Genomic DNA, 19451 nt, shown 5'->3' with positions numbered 1-19451 from the left:
CTCCTCCCCCAGAGCGTACAGGTCACGGGGCCGCTATCAGAAGTAATGCTTTGCCCCCTTCACAGTTTTCTGCGCCGCTAGTTTTTGATCGCCCAGCTACACGTAATTTGGGTGGTTGTGAGAGGCGTATCGAGTCTTCTGATTTTAACGTTTGTGAGGATCGTGATCGGGCTGTGCATGTGACTGAGCCCCCTCAGCCCCTTAAGGGATATAGCTTGTCTTCTCCCGCTAAATCGAGTTCTCAACAACAGGATAGCTTTTTTGAATACCAAAATAGTAGGACGTTTTTCGATAAGGCGACCTTGATTGGTTACGATGGTAATAATATGCCATTTGTCTTCTTTAAAAATCGTGTTACGGCCTTAATGGCAGCTTCGCCCTTTAAAGGAACTCGTTTGACTTTGTTACAAGCAGCTTGTGTTAGAACAGCTGCGCAAACGATTGCTAATTTGGTTTCCGACACTCCTGGCTTGTCAGAAGAAGACAGGATAGAAATGTCGTTAGCTCGCTTGTCCCAGCGTTTTGGGGTTCCTGGAGGTCTTTTCGCCGAACCGGAAATTAGAAAGTATCGCTATGGTAGCAAATTGACTTCGACCTCTTCCAGTGATCTGAAAGAGTTTAAAGATGAATTGTCGCAGTGTCTGCTTTACGCGCAAGCTTATGGTCAGCGTGACAAATTGGAAGGACGTTTTATTTTGGATTTGGCTAAGCGACTCCCGTTTGACGCTAAGCAGCGTTGTCTTGACTTTTTAGGTGATCAGTATGGTGGTACTGATGAGCCTACTTTTCAGAGTTTGTTTGAATTTGTAGTACGGGAGGAAACGCGCAAGTCGACTGATTTCAGCATTATGCTAATGGGCGATTCTGGTGAGTCGCAGCATTTTAAAAAGTTTGGCAAAGGAAAATTGCCTTCATGTCCGGTTAGGCAGACGTCGGTAAAACCCCATGATAGTGTGATTTCAGGGAGTTGGCAGTGCTCGACTGCTGTTGGCGCACCGCGCGGTGGTGTGGCCAGACGTAGAGACATACCGGCATGTTTTTATTGTTCGTCACGTGGTCAAGTTGAATATCATTTTTTGTCTAATTGTAAAGAATTTTTGCGCTTGACACCTAAAGATCGGAGAGATGTCATTGTGAAAGCTGGCAAATGCTTGAATTGTTTGCGCCAGCATATGGTTAGGGATTGCGTTCATGCAAATAACTGTCGTAAGTGTGGGCCTAACAACGATAGGAAACACTATTTTCTTCTGCATGATTTTTATGTGACGTCACGTGATTCTCTGGATTCGATTGGCAAAGATGATGCTGGTGCCAGAGTTCCTGTGCGTAATGTTAAGATTGCAAATGTTAAAGCAGCTTTTAATCGCGTTACTGCTGCTCGTGTTTTGAATCCAATGACTGGTAAATCGAAGTTGGTGTATTGTCAGCATGATCCTGGTTCGCAGTTGACTTTTGTTTCGAGTGATTTGGTGTGCAAACTTGGCCTTAAACCGTATGATAAAGCGTCGTTTAAAATGGATACTCTGGCTGGTCAGAAACCTACTTGTGCTAACCTTGTTAAACTCAACATCCAGTCGTTAGAGACAGATGAACTGTTTTGTGATATAACTTCGGTGGTTAACCCAGCTTGGGCTGACGATGTTAAAACTTTACCACATAAGCAGGATTTAAGTAGTTTCCGTCATTTTCATGACGTGAATATGTTTCATTTGAATGATTGTAGTACTGTAGATGTACTGATTGGAAACGACAACGCTTATTTGATGTGTGCTAAAGAAGAGCGTGTTGGTGAGAATCGTAGTGAACCACATGCTTTGCTCACTCCTCTCGGTTGGTTGGCTTGTGGTGGTAAGTCACCCTTAGATGAAAGCGTTGCAAATGTGTGCAGAGTGCAGACGTCTTCAGAGTCGGATGTCATCTCTGGCTTTCAGCGTAAAATTGAGTCTCGTGATATGGAAATAGCAGACCTGAATAAAGTCATTCAGGATTTGACCTTGCAAAATGAAACCTGTGAATTGTCTCGCAATGATATTTTGGCTAGAGAACTTGTCGAACCGAATATTGAGTTGAAAGATGGTCGATTTGAGATGCCTGTACCGTTGAAGGAAGATATTGATTTACCTAACAATTTTGTGCTGGCGTCAGATAGAGCTGCTGCTTTAAGGAAGAAGGCTTTAAAACAACCTGAACTTCGTGATTTCCTTACTGACACCATGAAAGATCTTAAATCTAATGGTTATATTGAGCGTGCTGGGGAAGCAGAAAATGTAAAGGGATTTGAATGGTATTTACCATACTTTGTGACGTCACAATTAAAAAAGCGCATTGCTTACGATGGCAAGTCTGAATTTCGAGGAACTTGTGTAAATGATTTAATGTCTTCTTGTCCTGACTGGTCTGACTTGTTAAACCCTTTGGCAGATGTCTTGGCTAGATTTCGGCTTGAAAGATTTGGTTTCATGGCTGATGTGAACAAATACTTTTTTCACATTTTGGACTCTTCAATTCGTAAGCCTAATTTTATTGAACTGCTTACGTACACAGGCAGTGCCGTTTGGATCGTGAACGAACGCCCTTTGGTACCTTTGAGTGACGACCCTAGGGATTTTACTGTCATTACCCCTGCCTCACTTTTGACCCCATACTTAGACCCATACTGTGCTGTTGGGCAACCACATGATCGTGACCAACTAAGAAGGGATTATCGGTTCAATTTGTCACTTTCTCAGCAGTTTTGGAGTAAATGGATCGATTTTTACTTGCCAGGGCTTCAGGGCCGGAAAAAATGGTGAAAAATGGCCGAGAATTTGGAGCCTGGTCAATTTGTAGTGGTAGGTTCCCTCCAAGACATTGGTAAACGTGGGAAGTATCAACTTGGAAGGGTGCATGAGGTGGTCCCACAAATTAGGAAAGGGAAGCCTGTGGTTCGTAGAGCTAAAGTTGCCATCTGCAACTATGATGAGAGTACGGGGAAAGTGAAAGTAGACTACGTGTTGAGGGATATTTCGTGCCTCGCCCCCGTAAAGAACACCTAAGTGTTAGGGTTTGAGCCTGGTTTTGTCTGCGGTGGCCGACACTTGTCTGAGCCCAGAACAGTCGGTTATTATCGCAACCATTGTATATAGCGTCATTTTAGCGTGTACCTATGGTACCAATTTCATGTATCGTCGTGTATTATTCGTATTGTTGTTCATTCTTTGCATGCCCTTTGTATTTACGTGTTAACATAAACGTGAGTGATTCAAACAATTTGTGTATCGTGTGTTTTTATTCATTGGCTCACAATTGTCGTCAATTCTTTTTTAGTTATGCCATGTCAGACTGTCATAACTAGGGACCGCTATGTTCCCGACAATTATTCACCAAATCAAACGTCATATAAAAACCGTTATGGTCTACTTAACCTAGCTGGCATCTTACGTCATGGAAATTGCTAGAAAATGTCCAAATATTGCACCATCGTTCGTAAGACCTTATGAAATATTGCGTCAGCCGCTTTGAACACCTGTTTGAATGACTTCATAATTGTCTTTCATTATTGCGTCACAGTTACTGTGTACGTGCATTTGAGATATCGCAAATTATTCTAGTCATTCGTAAAATTGTTTGTTGGAAGTCAGTCGCATATTTAACTGTTTGCTTGGTGCTTGCCAGCTGGACAAATTTTCCGTCTTTTATCCAAGTAATCTGTTCTGTAGTGACAGTTTTAGAGGCGTACGGTGTTGCGTCCCATTTTCGATAGCCGCGGGCTAATTTTACAGGAATACACTTTTTGAATAGACGTTTCGAGGAGTGTTTCTTTTTCGGTCATTACATGCAGACGAACGGATCCGGGAACTTTATGTTACAATTTTCCCACGAAGAGATTATGGTTTATCGCTGTGACCACTGCATATTTTTAACTATTAAGTTTGTCAATGCATGCACCTGTTGCTGAAAGACCTTCCATACAAAATAGGCTACCCGACACCAACTTTTTTCAATGCCATTGAAAACGATAGTGAGAAATCTATATTTTGCAAAGGACTCTACATAATTTTGCTTTTTGACCATAGCGTTGTTACTTGGTTAACGTTAGACGTTAGTCTGCACAAAACAACGTAAAAGAACTTGGTGAAAAATATCGAATGCTTTCCTTTCGTTAAAGCCTTTGCAACGTCTGAAAGCTTAAACGATATAATAACCTCAAGTAAAGGAATGGGCGATTGCGAAAAAAACACAGTTTTTAATCTTTTCTAGCAAAAAAGAATTGAAAACAATACAATGGAATTTCAAGCATCTCGCCAACCTCCGAAAAATGACTCGCGACTTCCAGGTTAAAAAGGCCTGCTCCAAACTCAATTTCGGTAAAAGTGGCGCCTACTTGGTTTTGGAAATGGGCTCTTCATGTGTAGGCCTATTGACTGAACTCAGTCATTCGTTTTTAAGCAAAAACTGTAGCCTACTGCACTGGATCTGTATCACTACCAGCCTTACAAAAATTGAGGGCTGAATTTTTCCAGGGCCTAAGGCTATAGCCTTACTAGCCTAATGATTAATCCGGCCCTGACCGTACCTATTATTCCTTAGTTATGGTCACAGCGATAAACCATAATATCTGCGTGGGAAAGTTGTAACATAAAATTCCAGGATCCGTTCGTCTGTATGCGATGACCCCGAAAAAGAATACTCTTCTGAAACATCTTTTTCAAGAATTGTATTTCAGCAAAAAATAGCCACCGGCTGTCGAAAATTAGTGAAACGCGTATGCACTACACAGTAGAAAACTTGTCACCACAATACAAACTACTGAGATAAAGACGGAAATTTCGTTTAGTTGGTAAGCACCAAGCAAACAGTTAAATATTCGACCAACTTTTCTAAACGACAATTCTAAATGACGAAACTGACTTGAGATATTTCAAACGCACGTAACCAGCTTCTGTGACGTAATAGTCCATATGCATTGTTATGCAATTTCACAGGTGTTGAAACGGTTTGTGCAATGTTATGCTACAGGTGCAACGTTTTACAGGTCTTACGAAGTATGTTGCAATCTCGGCTCATTTTTTGGCAATTTTCATGACGTAAGACGCCAGCTAGGTTAATTAGACCATAACGGTTTTATGTGACGTTTGATTTGGTGAACGATTGTCTGGAACAAGTTAACGTAGGGCTACTTAATTTTTTTACAATGTCAGTCTTTCTTGATTCATTCCAAGAAAAAATTTGTCACGTTTTGATAAAACTTATGATGATGATGAGAATCATTGAAATGTATTCAATATAAGTAAACAAGAAAGTTTTTTTGTAAAATACGAGTCAAAATAATTTCAAATTAGCGTAGTGACCGACTTTTAAATGGAGCTCATTTCACTGATTTATTCTTACTTCTTGACTTGACTTGAATAATTCTTGTTGCTGGACTTCCATCCCCAAAGATTGTAATTGGGACGACCTCTACGTAATATCGGCCAGTTTCCAGATCGGTCAGTTTGTAAGAAATAGGTTGTCCGAGTTTTGCTCCTCCTAAAGGTTAAAAAACAAACAATTCAACAGAAAAAGAATGAGCATTGAAATGGCCGAATGGAAATTGCTTTAATTTTGTTATTGTTATAATTGCCATTTCTTTATTTTTGTCGGTTTAAGAAGCTATAAGCTCTGTTCTCACTAGTATTCTTTCTGCACAGCTGGTTATCTGAAACCCATATGCCTGTATCGCCCTCAGAGTTCTTCATGGTATTGCACCACTAAAGATCAGCAGAGATGTTGCGAGCCAAGCAAAAAGATAAGGCCAAAATGTGACAAAAAACGTCGTTTTATGAATAAACTACTGCGCAAACTAGTCAAGAGATAAGTTACATTTTAAATTAGAAACTAAGATACATCTAGTCTTTCATTTACCTGGAATGTATACGGAATGATTTTGCCACGCCGAGAATTTTTTAATCAAACGCCATCTTATTCTGAAAACAAAGTAAGGGTAGGCCTATATGTATTAAAATTAATAATTTCACAAACTTTAATCTATGACAAATCTATCATTAATAATTTAGTAGTAGTTCGTGTCACTTAGTGTAGTGACCAAGTAGTTATCGATGCAGTTTGTACATTTGTATTTGATTCTTACACAAAAACGATATTGGCAGACACAGTAGTTTTTGTATAGTTTTTCAACGCACAATTGTAATGTATCTAGAAATGTAACGTTAATTTATTTAAATAGTGCATTTAACCGGATAAATAAAACTACACCAAACTGTTACACAGTATAAACTACAGTAACCTTAAATATACTATCGTTGATACAAGGCTAAGTTTACCACTGAAAAAGTAACAAAAAAGTTAGGAGGCTAGATACTGTACGATTTATCAATGAGATACGCATTTCTACATTTAGTTTGATTGTAATAGGTCGATTAATATTTTACCTATATTCTATAACAGGTTCTACTGCATTCGGAAGCTTCTGAGTCCATGAAAGGAAATAAGAGTACATGCTCAATGCTCCTGTATCGGTGGTTTGTAAGTAGGATCCGTCTTGATCAGAGTAGTAAAAATCGGGTGGATAAGCGTCATTTGTGACGTTCATGACGCAATTGTTGGAGCCAATCGAATTGCTCACAGTGCAGGTGTAAATTCCGTAGTGATTCTTATCGATGGATGGATAGTGCATTTGCTCACTTGTCTGAAGTTTGCCTTGAAGAACTCCGTCTTTCGTCCATTGGTAAGTTAAGGGGCTAGAAACGAAATGCATGAACTTGTTATTGCCAGGGTGTGAATAAAATTCAATTGCTGTAATAGATTGAGTTCAAAGGTAGAACAATCAAGAGAAATAAACGAGATAAAATAGTTTCCTAATCAAAAGAAAAACTTTGTCGCTTTTTTTAGATTTAACAGGCTAGGCTAACAACTTTACGCGGTTGCCTATTACCGATACAAATTTGGTAATATGATAACTTTAATGATGTCACAGTTTAAAGTGTGCTCTACTGCGGCTCTATATGATTGTCATCACACGTCATTTCGTGAGACTTACTATTCCCATAAAGAGTCGGCAACAAAGCAAGTTAAATTCAGTGCTGCGCCTTGGGGTTTTCGTATCAAAGTGTAAACTGGTTGAACAGTAGGTGGATCTGAAAAGCAAAATTTGATTATAATTTAACGAAGAAATGAAACGATGTCAGACAGTAGCGTAGCCAGGAATTTTGAAGGGGGGGGGGGTTTGACGGCCGGCGGGCGAAGCCTGACGGCGCGTTTGCTGAAGGCGACACCCAGCGTCGAGGGGTCTGGGGGACCTCCTCCCCCAGAAAAATTTAAAAAATTACTTTGAAATTAGTGCATTCTGAGAAAAACATGGGTATAAATATTCCTGTAAAATGGTGCTGTCCGGTAGCATAGCAAAAGGATAAGATCATGTTTTCTTCGAAATTTTTCGGAATTAAAGCTAAGTCTCTATGTTTTCTTGTTGCTAATTCCTGGCTGAGATATTTGAATGTTTGGTATTGGCAAAACTCGCTTTTTTAATGCAATTTCGTTTAAAATTAGGCAAACTTTGTTTTAGAGGCATAGGTTGATTGCTTTTTTTGTGAGAATATTATAGTTTTATTATTTATCAATTTTCTCCTTGGTTGATCCAAAAGACAATCTTATTCCGGTAAGTCACTAACTTTCATGCTTTAAAGTTAACTCAAAGTTCAGAAAATAAACCTCATAGATCTTGATGAGTGTCAGACAAAAAGCTTTGAGACAATGAAGGTACTTCATTTCTGATATAATATTCAAGTTTTGTATAACGTATCACTGGAATCAGCTATATTAAAGGTCAGTGCAATTTTTCACAGCTGTGGATATTGCGGTGTTTCCAAGGACTGCACGAGTTACAATAGCTGCAGACTATGGATACTGAACAGTTGTAGAGCGGTCACACCTTGCTATATAAAAGGTCATTCGAATTATAAAGCATGTGACACACAAGTTCTAACTCATTTTAAAAGATAAAGCACCAGAACTGCTTTAACATGTCGAATTAGTAGAATCATGCTTACAGACGTGACGTCACACGCGTGCCAAAGGGGGAGGGTTAAAACCCCCAACTCCCCCCCCCCCCCCCCCCGTGGCTACGCCACTGATGTCAGATTATAACACAAATTGACAGATTCAACTCACATTCAACCTTCAATTCAATTTCTGCTTGAGACCAGGTCGGGTTTGCAGAACGTTTGCTGAAGCCATTGAATAACGCAGCCGAGCAATAGTAAGTGCCAACATCGTCTCTGCTTACTTTCGTTAGCACCAGGAAACCGTTCTGCATACGGATGAAGATTAGTTTTATTTTTATAAACAGTGATGGTCAAAATGTAGACCGCACTATTTTGGACTAAGAAAAAAACGCATTTAGGTAAAATTTGATGCAATAATTGCAAGATCGATCGACAAACTTTAAACCATAAAAAATAAGTATAAATATAATTTACAAAATGTAAATTTTAACGTTTTGTTTTCGATGATTCATTAAGAATTGGATTTTCATCATATGCGCTACACTGCGGGTGTTAAGAGACACCATACGTTTTTGTTTTATCAATATACTTGACAAGTTATGCAAAAAATAGTTTGACTCTATGCCAATTTTTAGAGACCTTCATAGCATATAGTAAGAGCATGGTATAGCAGAGATCTAAGTCAACAAATGATTGTAAAAAATTCAAACCAACAAGTTGAAACATTAGTTTAAGAATTGAAGTATATAGCCTGTAATTATACTTTGTATTAATTATATTTAACAAGTAAGTAATAAGTACTATAGATTAAATATATATCTGTCTAGTGTACGATTTACTGCACAGAGGAGACTTTAAGGTCGAAACAGTGACGTTCTGTCTGCAGTTATATACTATATAAAAAGTATAATTGTAAGATAATAATTACTACAGTAGCTTTTATCAATTGCACTAAAGTATAATTTTCCGCTAAATCAATGTTGACATCACTAACTTGACTGAACTCTTCGCTATTTCCATTAGGCAAGGTCCTGTTTTCCTCTCTGTAAAAACGAAAAGTCGGAGATGGACTTCCATTTGCTGTGCATTGCAGAGTCGCATTTTGTTTTTCTTGAGCAATAACTATCTTCATCACAGCACTAATTTTAGGAGGAGCTTAAAATCAAGAATCAAGCAATTTGATTAATATCGCACATCTTTCCTGAAAGGTGAGAGCTTCTGACGTCAAAATTTCATACGTGTTTATCCATGCGCAAAATATTCATCTATTTTATATCCAGTACAAAACGACAGTTTAGTACAGTGGTTCCCAACCTTTTTTGTTGCGTTCCTCCCTTTGCCTATTTTGGAACTATTCATTCCTCCCCATATTACTAAAAACAAAAAAGGGAGTCCTAAATTTTAGAAACCCTAGAATTTTAACTAAAATGGTTTCTCTAGAATTCCCCCAGATTGTAATAGACACCATTATGTTAGGGTTCTAAGACTCTTTCCTCATTCCGATCGGAAGTAAAAACGGGATCAGGGACCGCACAGCCGGCGGTCTATAAAAATTACCAGATATGCCAGTTTTTGGTTTGGCTTATCAAAACCATCGTGTCGATCATCCTCATTCTGCGCAAGCGGAACCCAAGGTATGTGAAGGTTTTTTAGTGGCGTGTTGGCCAGTGGCGTAGCCAGAAATGTTTTTTTGGGGGGGGCCAAATATTTGATGGATCGAAGAGAACAACAAAGTGTTTGATTAAAGACATCGCTACCTCATGCGCAGTGGCGTACCCTGGTCGGTTGAGCAAGGGAAGCAATAAAACTGGTGGGAGGTTAGAGCGTGCCGAAGGCACGCGTATTCTAGGGGGGCCCGGGGGCATGCTCCCCCGGAAAATTTTTGCAAAATTACACTAAAATAATGGATTATAGCGCTTTCTGGAAACACTTTTAGGGTAATATTTGTATGAAATTTATTAGCAAATAAACAGCTATTAACTTATTAAATGTAGCTCTTGCACACGAACGGCAAAAACTGAAATTCCTCCCCTGAACTCATGAAATTCCTCCCTAGGGAGGAATTCCTCCCCGGTTGGGAACCACTGGTTTAGTAAGAAACTTAATAGACTGTAAATATTAAACTTTCTTTTTATCGTCATCATCTTGTGTGTTGGAATGTTTTAATTTTTTTGTATTTGTATTTTGTACTCAACTGTGTGTTTTTTGTCAGCCGATTGCAAAGTAGCAAGGATAAATTCTGTGCCGGCATGAATTAATTGTGCGATACTGATGAGGTCAGATTGATGGGTGAAACTTGTGTCCATCGCTGTCAGTTTTTGCTACTTTGTAATTGGCTGTCGAGAAACGTGTATAGCGGACTGGATGGTGTCGATGGCTAATGTGGAGGCTACATTGTTATGGTTAGCGAAACGCAATTGATGTTCTACACTGAATATTCAGTCTTGCGCCGACTGCCAGATAAATTGCTCATTCAACATTATAAATAAACATGCTGAAGATTAAATAACACAATTCAAATGTGGGATCCTCTATCAGTTTGAATGGGTTTTTCATTGTTTACATTTTCATGCAAGTTTGTCACATTTACTAATTTTTATCATGCATTTTATCAACCATGGTAATGACATCAGGCATTTGATAGCAACGTTTGGGAAGAGAAAAAGTCACTTTCTTGTGGTCCCTCCTGTGACTCTGTGAAAAGCACGAAAAGGAGGAAACGAAAAAGTGTCGAAAAACGAATCTTGACTCGGAGTACCGAAACTGCTCTTTCTAAAGAACGGCGGTTCAACTGTCGACAATTACGCAGTCGAGTAGTTCATTTAACACCAACGTTATGTTAAGGAAGTTACAATTTCATGCATAAAATTCTCCAGCTTTTCATCTTTTAGAACTAGTTGAGCTTACCAGAATCTTTGCCTATTGGAATTCTGGCAAATACTTCTACTGAGCTGTTGTCAAATCCCGTGAGCGTCGCAGAACAAACGTAGACGCCATAATCGTCGTCAGTCAGTTCGTGCATCTCCAAGCGGCTAATTAGTGGATGACAAACAACAAATTTGACTAGAACAAAGAAGAAATCGAAAACTTTCTAGAAAAAATCTTTCCGTTCCAGTTACAACCCTAAATGAAAATAATGACCCAAAGATGTCGCAAAGTGTTGCAATAGCTAACGTAGCCTACTCTTTGTGCAACAGCTTCGTTTCTACAGCGTACTGTAAATTTTATCAAGCTTGTAATTAGAAAGTTAACTTACCTGGAAACTGCTGGGATTGTGTACGCTCTTTTAACTTCATCTTCACAAAGTCTCGAAATGGACATTTTATTATTGTCGGAAAAAAAGGTTTTTGGGATTACTTTTCGTGCATTTTGGTTGCTCTGTAACAAAAAAAATGCAAGAAAAATCTTACAAAAGCTCAGTGTGTGCACGACTAAACATCAAGCAGCGCCGGTTCGACTCTCGGAGTGTGCACTGGAGCAACGCATTTCAAAACTGCTCTTCATTCAGCAGCACCTAGTGGATAGAATAGCTGACAAACAACAACACTTCAAACAACTTTAAAAACTTCACTCAGCCAATCTCGGTAACCGACCCTACGTCAGTGGTTCAAAGCCTCTACAAGATGCGAAACTGCCAGGAATAACCTGTCAAAGGCTTTACCAGTACGAGGATAAGGATTCAAAAACAAACCAAGTAGGTGATCAGATTACGCAAAATAAGCAAAAACCTTACAAAGTATACAAACCTTGCCAAGTTGTAGCCTGTAACCTAGCCTTCAACTTTTATCGAGAGCAAGTTATTTTTTCTTAAATTTGCAAAATTATGAAATTATTGCAATAAAAATATTTAAAACTTCTTATTAAGTTTATTTAAATAATTATAAGTTTAAGTTATTTTATAATAATATAAATATATAAAATAATAATATATAATAATATATAATAATAATATATAAAATATATATATTTTATAATATATATAATAGTATTATAAGTTTATTTATATATTTTTGTCTTTTATTGATTATATGTAAGACCATGTTTCAAGTGTCTTCAAATAAATAGCAAACAAAATGGTGCTGCAATGATGCTGTCTTTAAACTTATTCAGTATTCACTCATGTCAAATTAATTACAATGTCATTCTTTCTCTGGCACTTGTTGCACTCACCATCTTGTACCAGGTGTATCGGACTTCTGATGACGGTTCAGCATCAGCATGACACGTCAACCAAACGTCGACGCCCATGGAAAGCTTTCGATATCCTCTCATAGGCGATATCCAGAAAGTCATGGAACCAAGCCCTTGTTATGAAAACAACAGTATGATGACATAAAACACTGACCAGGATGATTCACTCATAAGTTACAGCTGTGATTTTGCCAGCATACATTGCATAAACGTCCTGCCATGCCCATCTTAATTCAGTGACAGAAAGCTATTAAAGCATAAGTCTAATTTATTGTTTCTAGAAGACGTTCGTAGACAGGCACCAGCTTACGATAGAAGATGTTGGTTGTTGACTATATACGTATACAGCGCATTTCAAATTGACTTTACTAAAGAGAGATGATGTGTGGAAGAAAAACTAGCAGCCAACCTGCAGAAGGGGAGAAAAATATCTGACAACGGAAAACAAAGCTTTGCTGTGCGTGATTTTTACCCCATCACTTTGGAATATAAAACCACTGATTTAATCTTGAGCAAGCGAATGTTAACCATCACAATAAACATTGATGTCAAATAAATGGTTAATGCCTCCATTGGACGTTTAGATTTTTTTTGGAAACTTAGTACGAGAATATTGAAACTCAATGATGGGCAATGGCAAGAAATAAATGTTTTTGTAGTGGAAACACATGCACGACACAGCTCCTGCAAGGTGGAGCCAAAATGTCAAGTGGGATATCGTCTCTGACAACGTGCTGCAGTTGCTGTAATTATACGATACATTAGTTGTTGCTTCAAATATATCTTTAAAACTTTCTTCTGTATTGTATTTGTATTTTAAGATGTGGTTTCACAACTCCAAATTCCGGGAGAAACTGGAGAGTGGAGAAACGTCTAATTCATGATAGCTTACCTACTTTTGTGTCGCATAGTTATTATTTTTGAGAGCAATTGTTGCTGATTAAATAAAAGTTACCGACGGAACAAAAATGTTAAGTGCACGTTGATGATTTGATTCTACGACACATAAACGTAGATAATTTGGTTTGATAGGTTATGAAACTGTTTTTTCTTCTTTTGTGCATATCGACGACAGACTTTAATAAGAAGATAGACTGAACTACTATTGATTCGAAAACGCAAGGATATTATATCAGGAAAAGAATCATAGCAATATTACGTTTGTTTGTTTTTTGTGTTTTTCATTCAGAAAGTGCAAAGATTAATATTTAAAAAAAAAAAGAAAATCAACCTGCGGATTTCAACGAATGATTGAATATCGTGAAAGCTATGAAAAAGAAGCAATGGACTAGAACCATGATGCATGATCAGTGACTGCCTCTTTTTGTAACTTTGATGAATATTGCAAGCTTGATTTTTATATTTTTTAATCAATTGGTCTTGGCAATATATAAACTTTATTTTTCGAAACATTCAGTTATGACAAATTTACGTTTTAAGTAAGTAAACCCCACCGCAATATTATTGTCTTCTGTGTAGGCTAACATTTCTTCCACGAAATCTGGTAAATGCATACTATAGTGTAGCCTATACGGAAAACCAAGCCCTAAGACAAAATTCAGGATTATTGAACTTTTCTGTTGTGTTGAGTTTTAGGTTGTTTTCTCCTTTGTTCACAAATTAGGTGTGAGTTTATATTTCTCCAACATCGATAATTATTTCAAAGCTTGGATTCGCAAACAATAGTGTTCAATTCAATTTACTTCTGACGGTGACGTGAACTCTCTTTTGTGTTGGAATTCCCACTCTGTTGCTTCCAATACAAAGATAGTTTCCACTGTCTTCGTATGTAGTGTTTGAAATGACCAGATTGTTCCTGCAAAAAAGTGTTTCAATAAAGGAGAAATCAAAGTTTCAACAAACGAAAATTCCTTCGAATTTCTTGTTTGTTTTAATAAATAAAAATGTTGTTTTCTATTTTCTATAAGAACTTATAGAAAATACTAAACAACATTTTTATTTATTATTTATATTATAATATTATATATTTATATTAATAACTTATAAAAAATACAAACTGCTCAAAAATACAAAAATATAAGTTGTTTCAATATCATTAAAAACTACATTAGAAAACGTAAGATTGTAACCTTTTTGTGATCACAACTCTGTTTGAGAAAGAAACTCCATCTTGTCGCATCCAAGTGATTGTCGGCTTTGGAAATCCTCCCTGTGCGTCGCAGATCATTCGAACACTTTCTCCTTTATTCACTACCACCCTGGGTGCCGATCTTAGTCTAATTTGTGGAGGAGCTGAAAATAAAGATTACAAATCGGCAGAAATTTATTTGTCAACTTTGCGCAAATAAAAAAAAAGTTTCAGAATACATGTTTTCACACCAACGAAATAATAGCAACTATTCAAACTACTTTATATGTTTTAGGTTATTTTATTCACATACTGTCATATTGAGTGCAAGGTAGCAAATTAAAAAACCTCAAGGATGTTTTTTGTTTAAAGTAAAATTTTCTTCAAATTAAAAAAAAAATTATTTCAGACTTCATAATCTATATTACCTATATTACTGCTGTAAAGTAATACGTCTTTTGTATCCAGAATCGAGGTTTTAATTCCTATTTGATTTAAGCTCGTGTGACACTCATAATTTCCAAAATCACTAGATCTGGCATTTTTAATTTGTAAAACTGAAGTGGAAAGACTCGGCTTGTACGGAGGATTTGGTTGAATGGATATTCCTAAAAAATGTGAATTTTTTTAAGGTTTACTTACAAATCTACTGCTCTTTATAATTTTTATCACAAGCTATTACTCTTTTAAAGTTGTTTTGTAAAAAGATGTTTCTCGATAGGGGAATAGGCTATAGCAAGAATTAATAGAGATACACACTTGTTTCGCCTATGAAGCTGCGCTCACCAATACGCACCATTAATTCGTGTCACCGACCTCTCAACCGCTGCATTAGCTAATGAATTAAATTCTTAAACATTTGTTGATTGGAAAAGTCTTTATGACTAGCGTGAAGGCTACACCGGTATGGTTAGCGAAGGGCAAAGCTCGCTGTTTCGTAGTGCTGAGTACTCAGTCTTGTACTGAATGCCAGGTAGATCGCTCCTTCCACATAAAGCAATCCTAATATCGCTATCCCGTAATAAATAAGCAATCGTAATCGATTACACTGTCATTGTAACCACGCCAACACTTTGTCCTCGAATATTTTTTAGAAAGATATGTTGATACGATTATAATATTAAATGACAAATTGTCAAACCATTGTAGTTGCGGTTGAATTCAATCAGAGTATTGTTTCTTTTCCAGGCGAACGTCGGAGGCGGGTTGCTGGCCACTGAACAATGCAGATATACTGTGTTTGCAAACCATATGCTTGTACTCGGGACATATGTCTTGATAGGTATTTGGATGGTCAGAAGAGGTTTATCTAAATCTGCAACAAACAGCTTTGATTTATTTATGTTCTTACCACCTGGATCAAGATTTACAAAAAAATAACATTTTTGGAACGAGATCCAAAATGAATATTATACTATTGATACCATTATACAATACTATTTATCTGCCTTCAAGCGTTAGTTTAGTCCAGAAAAATACTCCGTTAGCTCAGTGGTTACGCGCCCGGCTCAAAATCACGCGACGCTGGTTCGACTCTGGGGGTGCGCGCTTGAGCACCGCATTTCAGGTCTGCTCTCCATTTAGCGGCACCTAGTGAATGGAATAATTTCCCGGCAACAACACTGCAACAATTGGAAAACTTCACTCTGCCAATCTCGGTAACCGGCTCTGCGGCAAGAGTCGGTTACCGAGATTGGCAGAGTGAAGTTTTCCAATTGTTGCAGTGTTTTCGTTTTTTTTTCAATGCAGAACTTGCTAAAGCTTCTCAAATTCCGTTTCGGAAAATGTACATTGGAAATTCAATTAATCGATCAATCAATTAAAGATGATTGATGTTGCTATCAAAAAAAATCTGTACTGTATAGCATATCTATTTTCGACGCTAAAAATCAAACTTCTCTTACATAGTTGAACCGTGCCTTGTCAACTTAATTGCAACAAGAAACGTGCTATTACCAAGAACACAAAATTTAAAAAAAAATTCTTACACACAACGTTGATGCGTTTCGTTGCAAATACAGGGTTTCCGATTCCATTTGTGGCTTTACAAGTCACTCGACCGCTTTCCGATCGAGTAAGGTTTGATAGAGCTAATGTGGAATTGTACATATCCAGATTCCTCCTGAAAAAAAGTGACTTTTCATATATAAGATTTTGCAAATTTTTACTCTTGTAAGCTACAGTAGGCCTAATTGTTAATATTTTTGTTTTTAACTTCAATGATTTGAAGTTGTTTGCAATTCCATTTGGAATCGTCGCTGTGCACAAATCCAGAAAGTATACTATTAAAACTACCTAAACGCAAAGTAAACAATAAATGCTATTAATACCACAAAAAGTACTCAATGCCATAAGCAAACAGCCCAGCAGAGCAAATTGCATCAAGTTGAGTTTTAGACCCCTGCTCTACAGCCTATTTCACGCTTTTTTACTGGGGATCATCAGAGAATCCTTATTCAAATAGAATTTATTTGAATAAGGGCTTTCTGATGATCTGCAGTATAAAAGGTGAAACAAGGACTGTAGAGGTTATTAGAAAATAATGGCCGAATTTGATGTAAACCAAACTTAACATATTTTTGTTTCCCAATATTGCAAGATAGTAATGTGTATCTAGCGATACAAAATATTGGCATATGTTTAGCCTGTATCCTCTATAGGCCTATTCACAACTCGTCAACATTCTCAACTGCAGGTGTTCAATATAAAATTGTAATCAAGGTTATGACATTCTTACCTTACAAGTCCTCCTCCGTAAATTGTCCATTTTATTGTCGGTTTAGGGTGGCCAGTGGCTTTGCAGTAAATAACAAGCGTTTTTAATTCTTTCACCGTATACTCTTGGCCGCTCTTCGGCAAAATCTCTATTCTTGGGCTGCCTGTAAGATAGTTTTGTTTAAGTCAATCTTTGCCATCAGAGTTGGATCTATTACGTGGCTTCGGTAGAGTTATGATAAGTTTGTCAAAAAGTTCAATCGGATTACAATTACTTCGTCCTGAAAGGAATAAATTCCAATCACAATTAGACGAATGGTAATTGTAATTAATTACAAATACATGTCACAGAATGAAATGCTTTATGTGATTTCTAATTTCGTATAGGTGAACATTAATCATTTGCAACCTAAACAAGAAGTAAAAAGTCTAATATCATTTGTTTTCTTATTCACTTATCACTTAGGCCGAAGCTCCGCTAATTAGACAGCAGAGCTTTGATGCTCAGCACCATGAGATTGAAAAATAATGTTATTCTTATCTGCGCAGTTATACGGCATAAAAAAAAAAAAAGGCTACGAACCCTGCCTCTATTGATAAATCAATTTTCTCTTGCAGGAAAAAGTTAAGTTGGTTTGTATGTGCTCAATTATATCAAATTTTATCAACGTGTTGGTGTTTGAAGTCACTTTGACAATTGCACGTATCTGTGACTGTGGTTGCTTTGCTGCAGAGGCCCTATTTTGAAAATAAACCAACTGCATGACTACACAAGTGATAATACGTCACACAATTGTAGCGAGCGTAATCTATGTTTTCGTCACTTGCACATGAATGTTTTATAATCTGGACCATGTTTAAACCACAAATATGTGGTGACATTTTGAATATTCGTTTATAAAATTACTAATTGATGTCCTTTGAAGGCATGTTTCAAATCAATAATCATCAAACAAGACATTAGACCAAACTTTCGAATGACCAAAGTAACTGTGCTCCCAACTTAATGTGATAGCTTAAATTTGTGATAGCTGACAAAGCAGTGATTTTTAAACTTTTGCGGTTGTAATTCGATCACGCTAAAAATCAAAATTTGGAATCAGCAAAGCTTGCAGAGAAGGTAAAGTCAAAGAAAAACAAAACGTGGCAGACAACCAGAACGATGGCAGGGCAACATTCAGACACGAACCGGACTCAGTTTAGCGACGCTGGTCCAGTTAGCTTAAAATCGCCACTCTTGGAAATGCATTCATTCATAGCTTGTCACGCCAGTACTGAAGCCAGATAAGAGCCTTGTCTGTTATGTTTTTTAAATCATTGTCGTCACAGGAAGGGCGAATAGGGTAATTGGTAAGGATGTGCTTCATCGTATGATTGTCTAAACCACAATCACACATTGGATTGAAAGTCATCTTCCATCGAAAAAGGTTACTTGTTGATGCTCAATCTGCTGCAAGCAAAGATGGAGGCTGATGATGATGATGATGAGTAGTAAATTGTCAAAATCTTATGTTAAAGTGTTTACAAGAAACGTGATGAAAAACCTTAATTATTTCTGTTTGGTAAAATGTTGTTTTCCTTGTTTGTTATTACAAGAATATGAAGAAGAAGATACAGAAAAGATGTTTATCTAAAACCGTATAAATTTCAGCGAGCAGAGTGTGAAGCTGAACAAGTGAACATCAAATTTTGATCTTTAGGATCGTAAGTGTCGCATCTCTGATATAGGCTAAATTATTACACCCTTGCTTTTACAGCTTAAAGGCGAACAAAAGCTTCAGTGATTCTATGAAAACAAGATTGTTTGAAGCTGAAACAAAGCTAAACTCTCAACTAAAACCACAAGTCATAAGGACAATGGGAATGGCTTAATTTTTCTTCTTCTTATCTTACTTAATCATAAGTCATAATGATAAGTCACAAAAGTCAGAAGGATGAAGCTTTTTGTACATTCATTACGAGCAGTTTGTTAAACCAATCGGAGTAAATGGCGCCTGTTTTTGTCGTGTATGTTAGTAAGCATCAATTATAAATGAGAAATCATTGCTTGAACGACTTTATGTCTCTAGAGAGGACTGATAATTGTTAAAAACATGCGTTAACAAGAGGGGTCCTTTGCGCTTGAAAGACTCGATTTTTTATGTTGGTTTGACATATTTTTGAAAAGATATAATCGAAAAATGTCAACTGTTCTCAGAGAAATACTTTTAAAATCGATAGGATTAAGATGTCGGGGTCAGCTTTAGCATTAGCATTTCTGCTCCCAAGAGAGTTAATTAGTGAAAAAAGTACGAAAATCATAATATCACGCATTAGCTGCAAGCTTTAAGACGCTAATGAGCCGTTATCCGAGCGGTCACATCAATTTTAGGTTTCACAAATTTTGTCTTCAGAGAATTCCATAGAGCGGTGTGAGATTTGATACGATTCAGCCAAACGTTGGCAAAGTAACTGGCTGTTTATCACTAGTGCTG

General features: G+C 37.2%; 1 protein-coding gene across 1 annotated transcript in view; it reads right to left on the bottom strand.

The window, feature by feature from the left end:
- LOC145776055 (MAM domain-containing glycosylphosphatidylinositol anchor protein 2-like) overlaps nucleotides 1–14962 on the bottom strand; it is a 31905-nt gene extending 16943 nt beyond the window's left edge. The window contains exons 1-12 of the mRNA XM_082587466.1: nucleotides 14691–14962; nucleotides 14264–14426; nucleotides 13877–13989; nucleotides 12153–12286; nucleotides 11239–11360; nucleotides 10890–11014; nucleotides 8977–9137; nucleotides 8149–8287; nucleotides 7019–7115; nucleotides 6411–6719; nucleotides 5884–5945; nucleotides 5371–5508 (exon numbers count right to left, since the gene is read on the bottom strand). Coding sequence (XP_082443592.1) covers nucleotides 5371–5508; nucleotides 5884–5945; nucleotides 6411–6719; nucleotides 7019–7115; nucleotides 8149–8287; nucleotides 8977–9137; nucleotides 10890–11014; nucleotides 11239–11360; nucleotides 12153–12286; nucleotides 13877–13989; nucleotides 14264–14361 — 1498 coding nt within the window. The 5' untranslated portion in view covers nucleotides 14362–14426; nucleotides 14691–14962. The remainder of the gene's footprint in view (nucleotides 1–5370; nucleotides 5509–5883; nucleotides 5946–6410; nucleotides 6720–7018; nucleotides 7116–8148; nucleotides 8288–8976; nucleotides 9138–10889; nucleotides 11015–11238; nucleotides 11361–12152; nucleotides 12287–13876; nucleotides 13990–14263; nucleotides 14427–14690) is intronic.
- Between the last annotated feature and the right edge of the window lie 4489 nt (nucleotides 14963–19451).

The sequence above is a fragment of the Aplidium turbinatum genome, chromosome 1 (assembly GCF_918807975.1).
Source record: "Aplidium turbinatum chromosome 1, kaAplTurb1.1, whole genome shotgun sequence".
NCBI lineage: Eukaryota > Metazoa > Chordata > Ascidiacea > Aplousobranchia > Polyclinidae > Aplidium > Aplidium turbinatum.
This window is presented reverse-complemented; position numbering and strand designations above follow the sequence as displayed.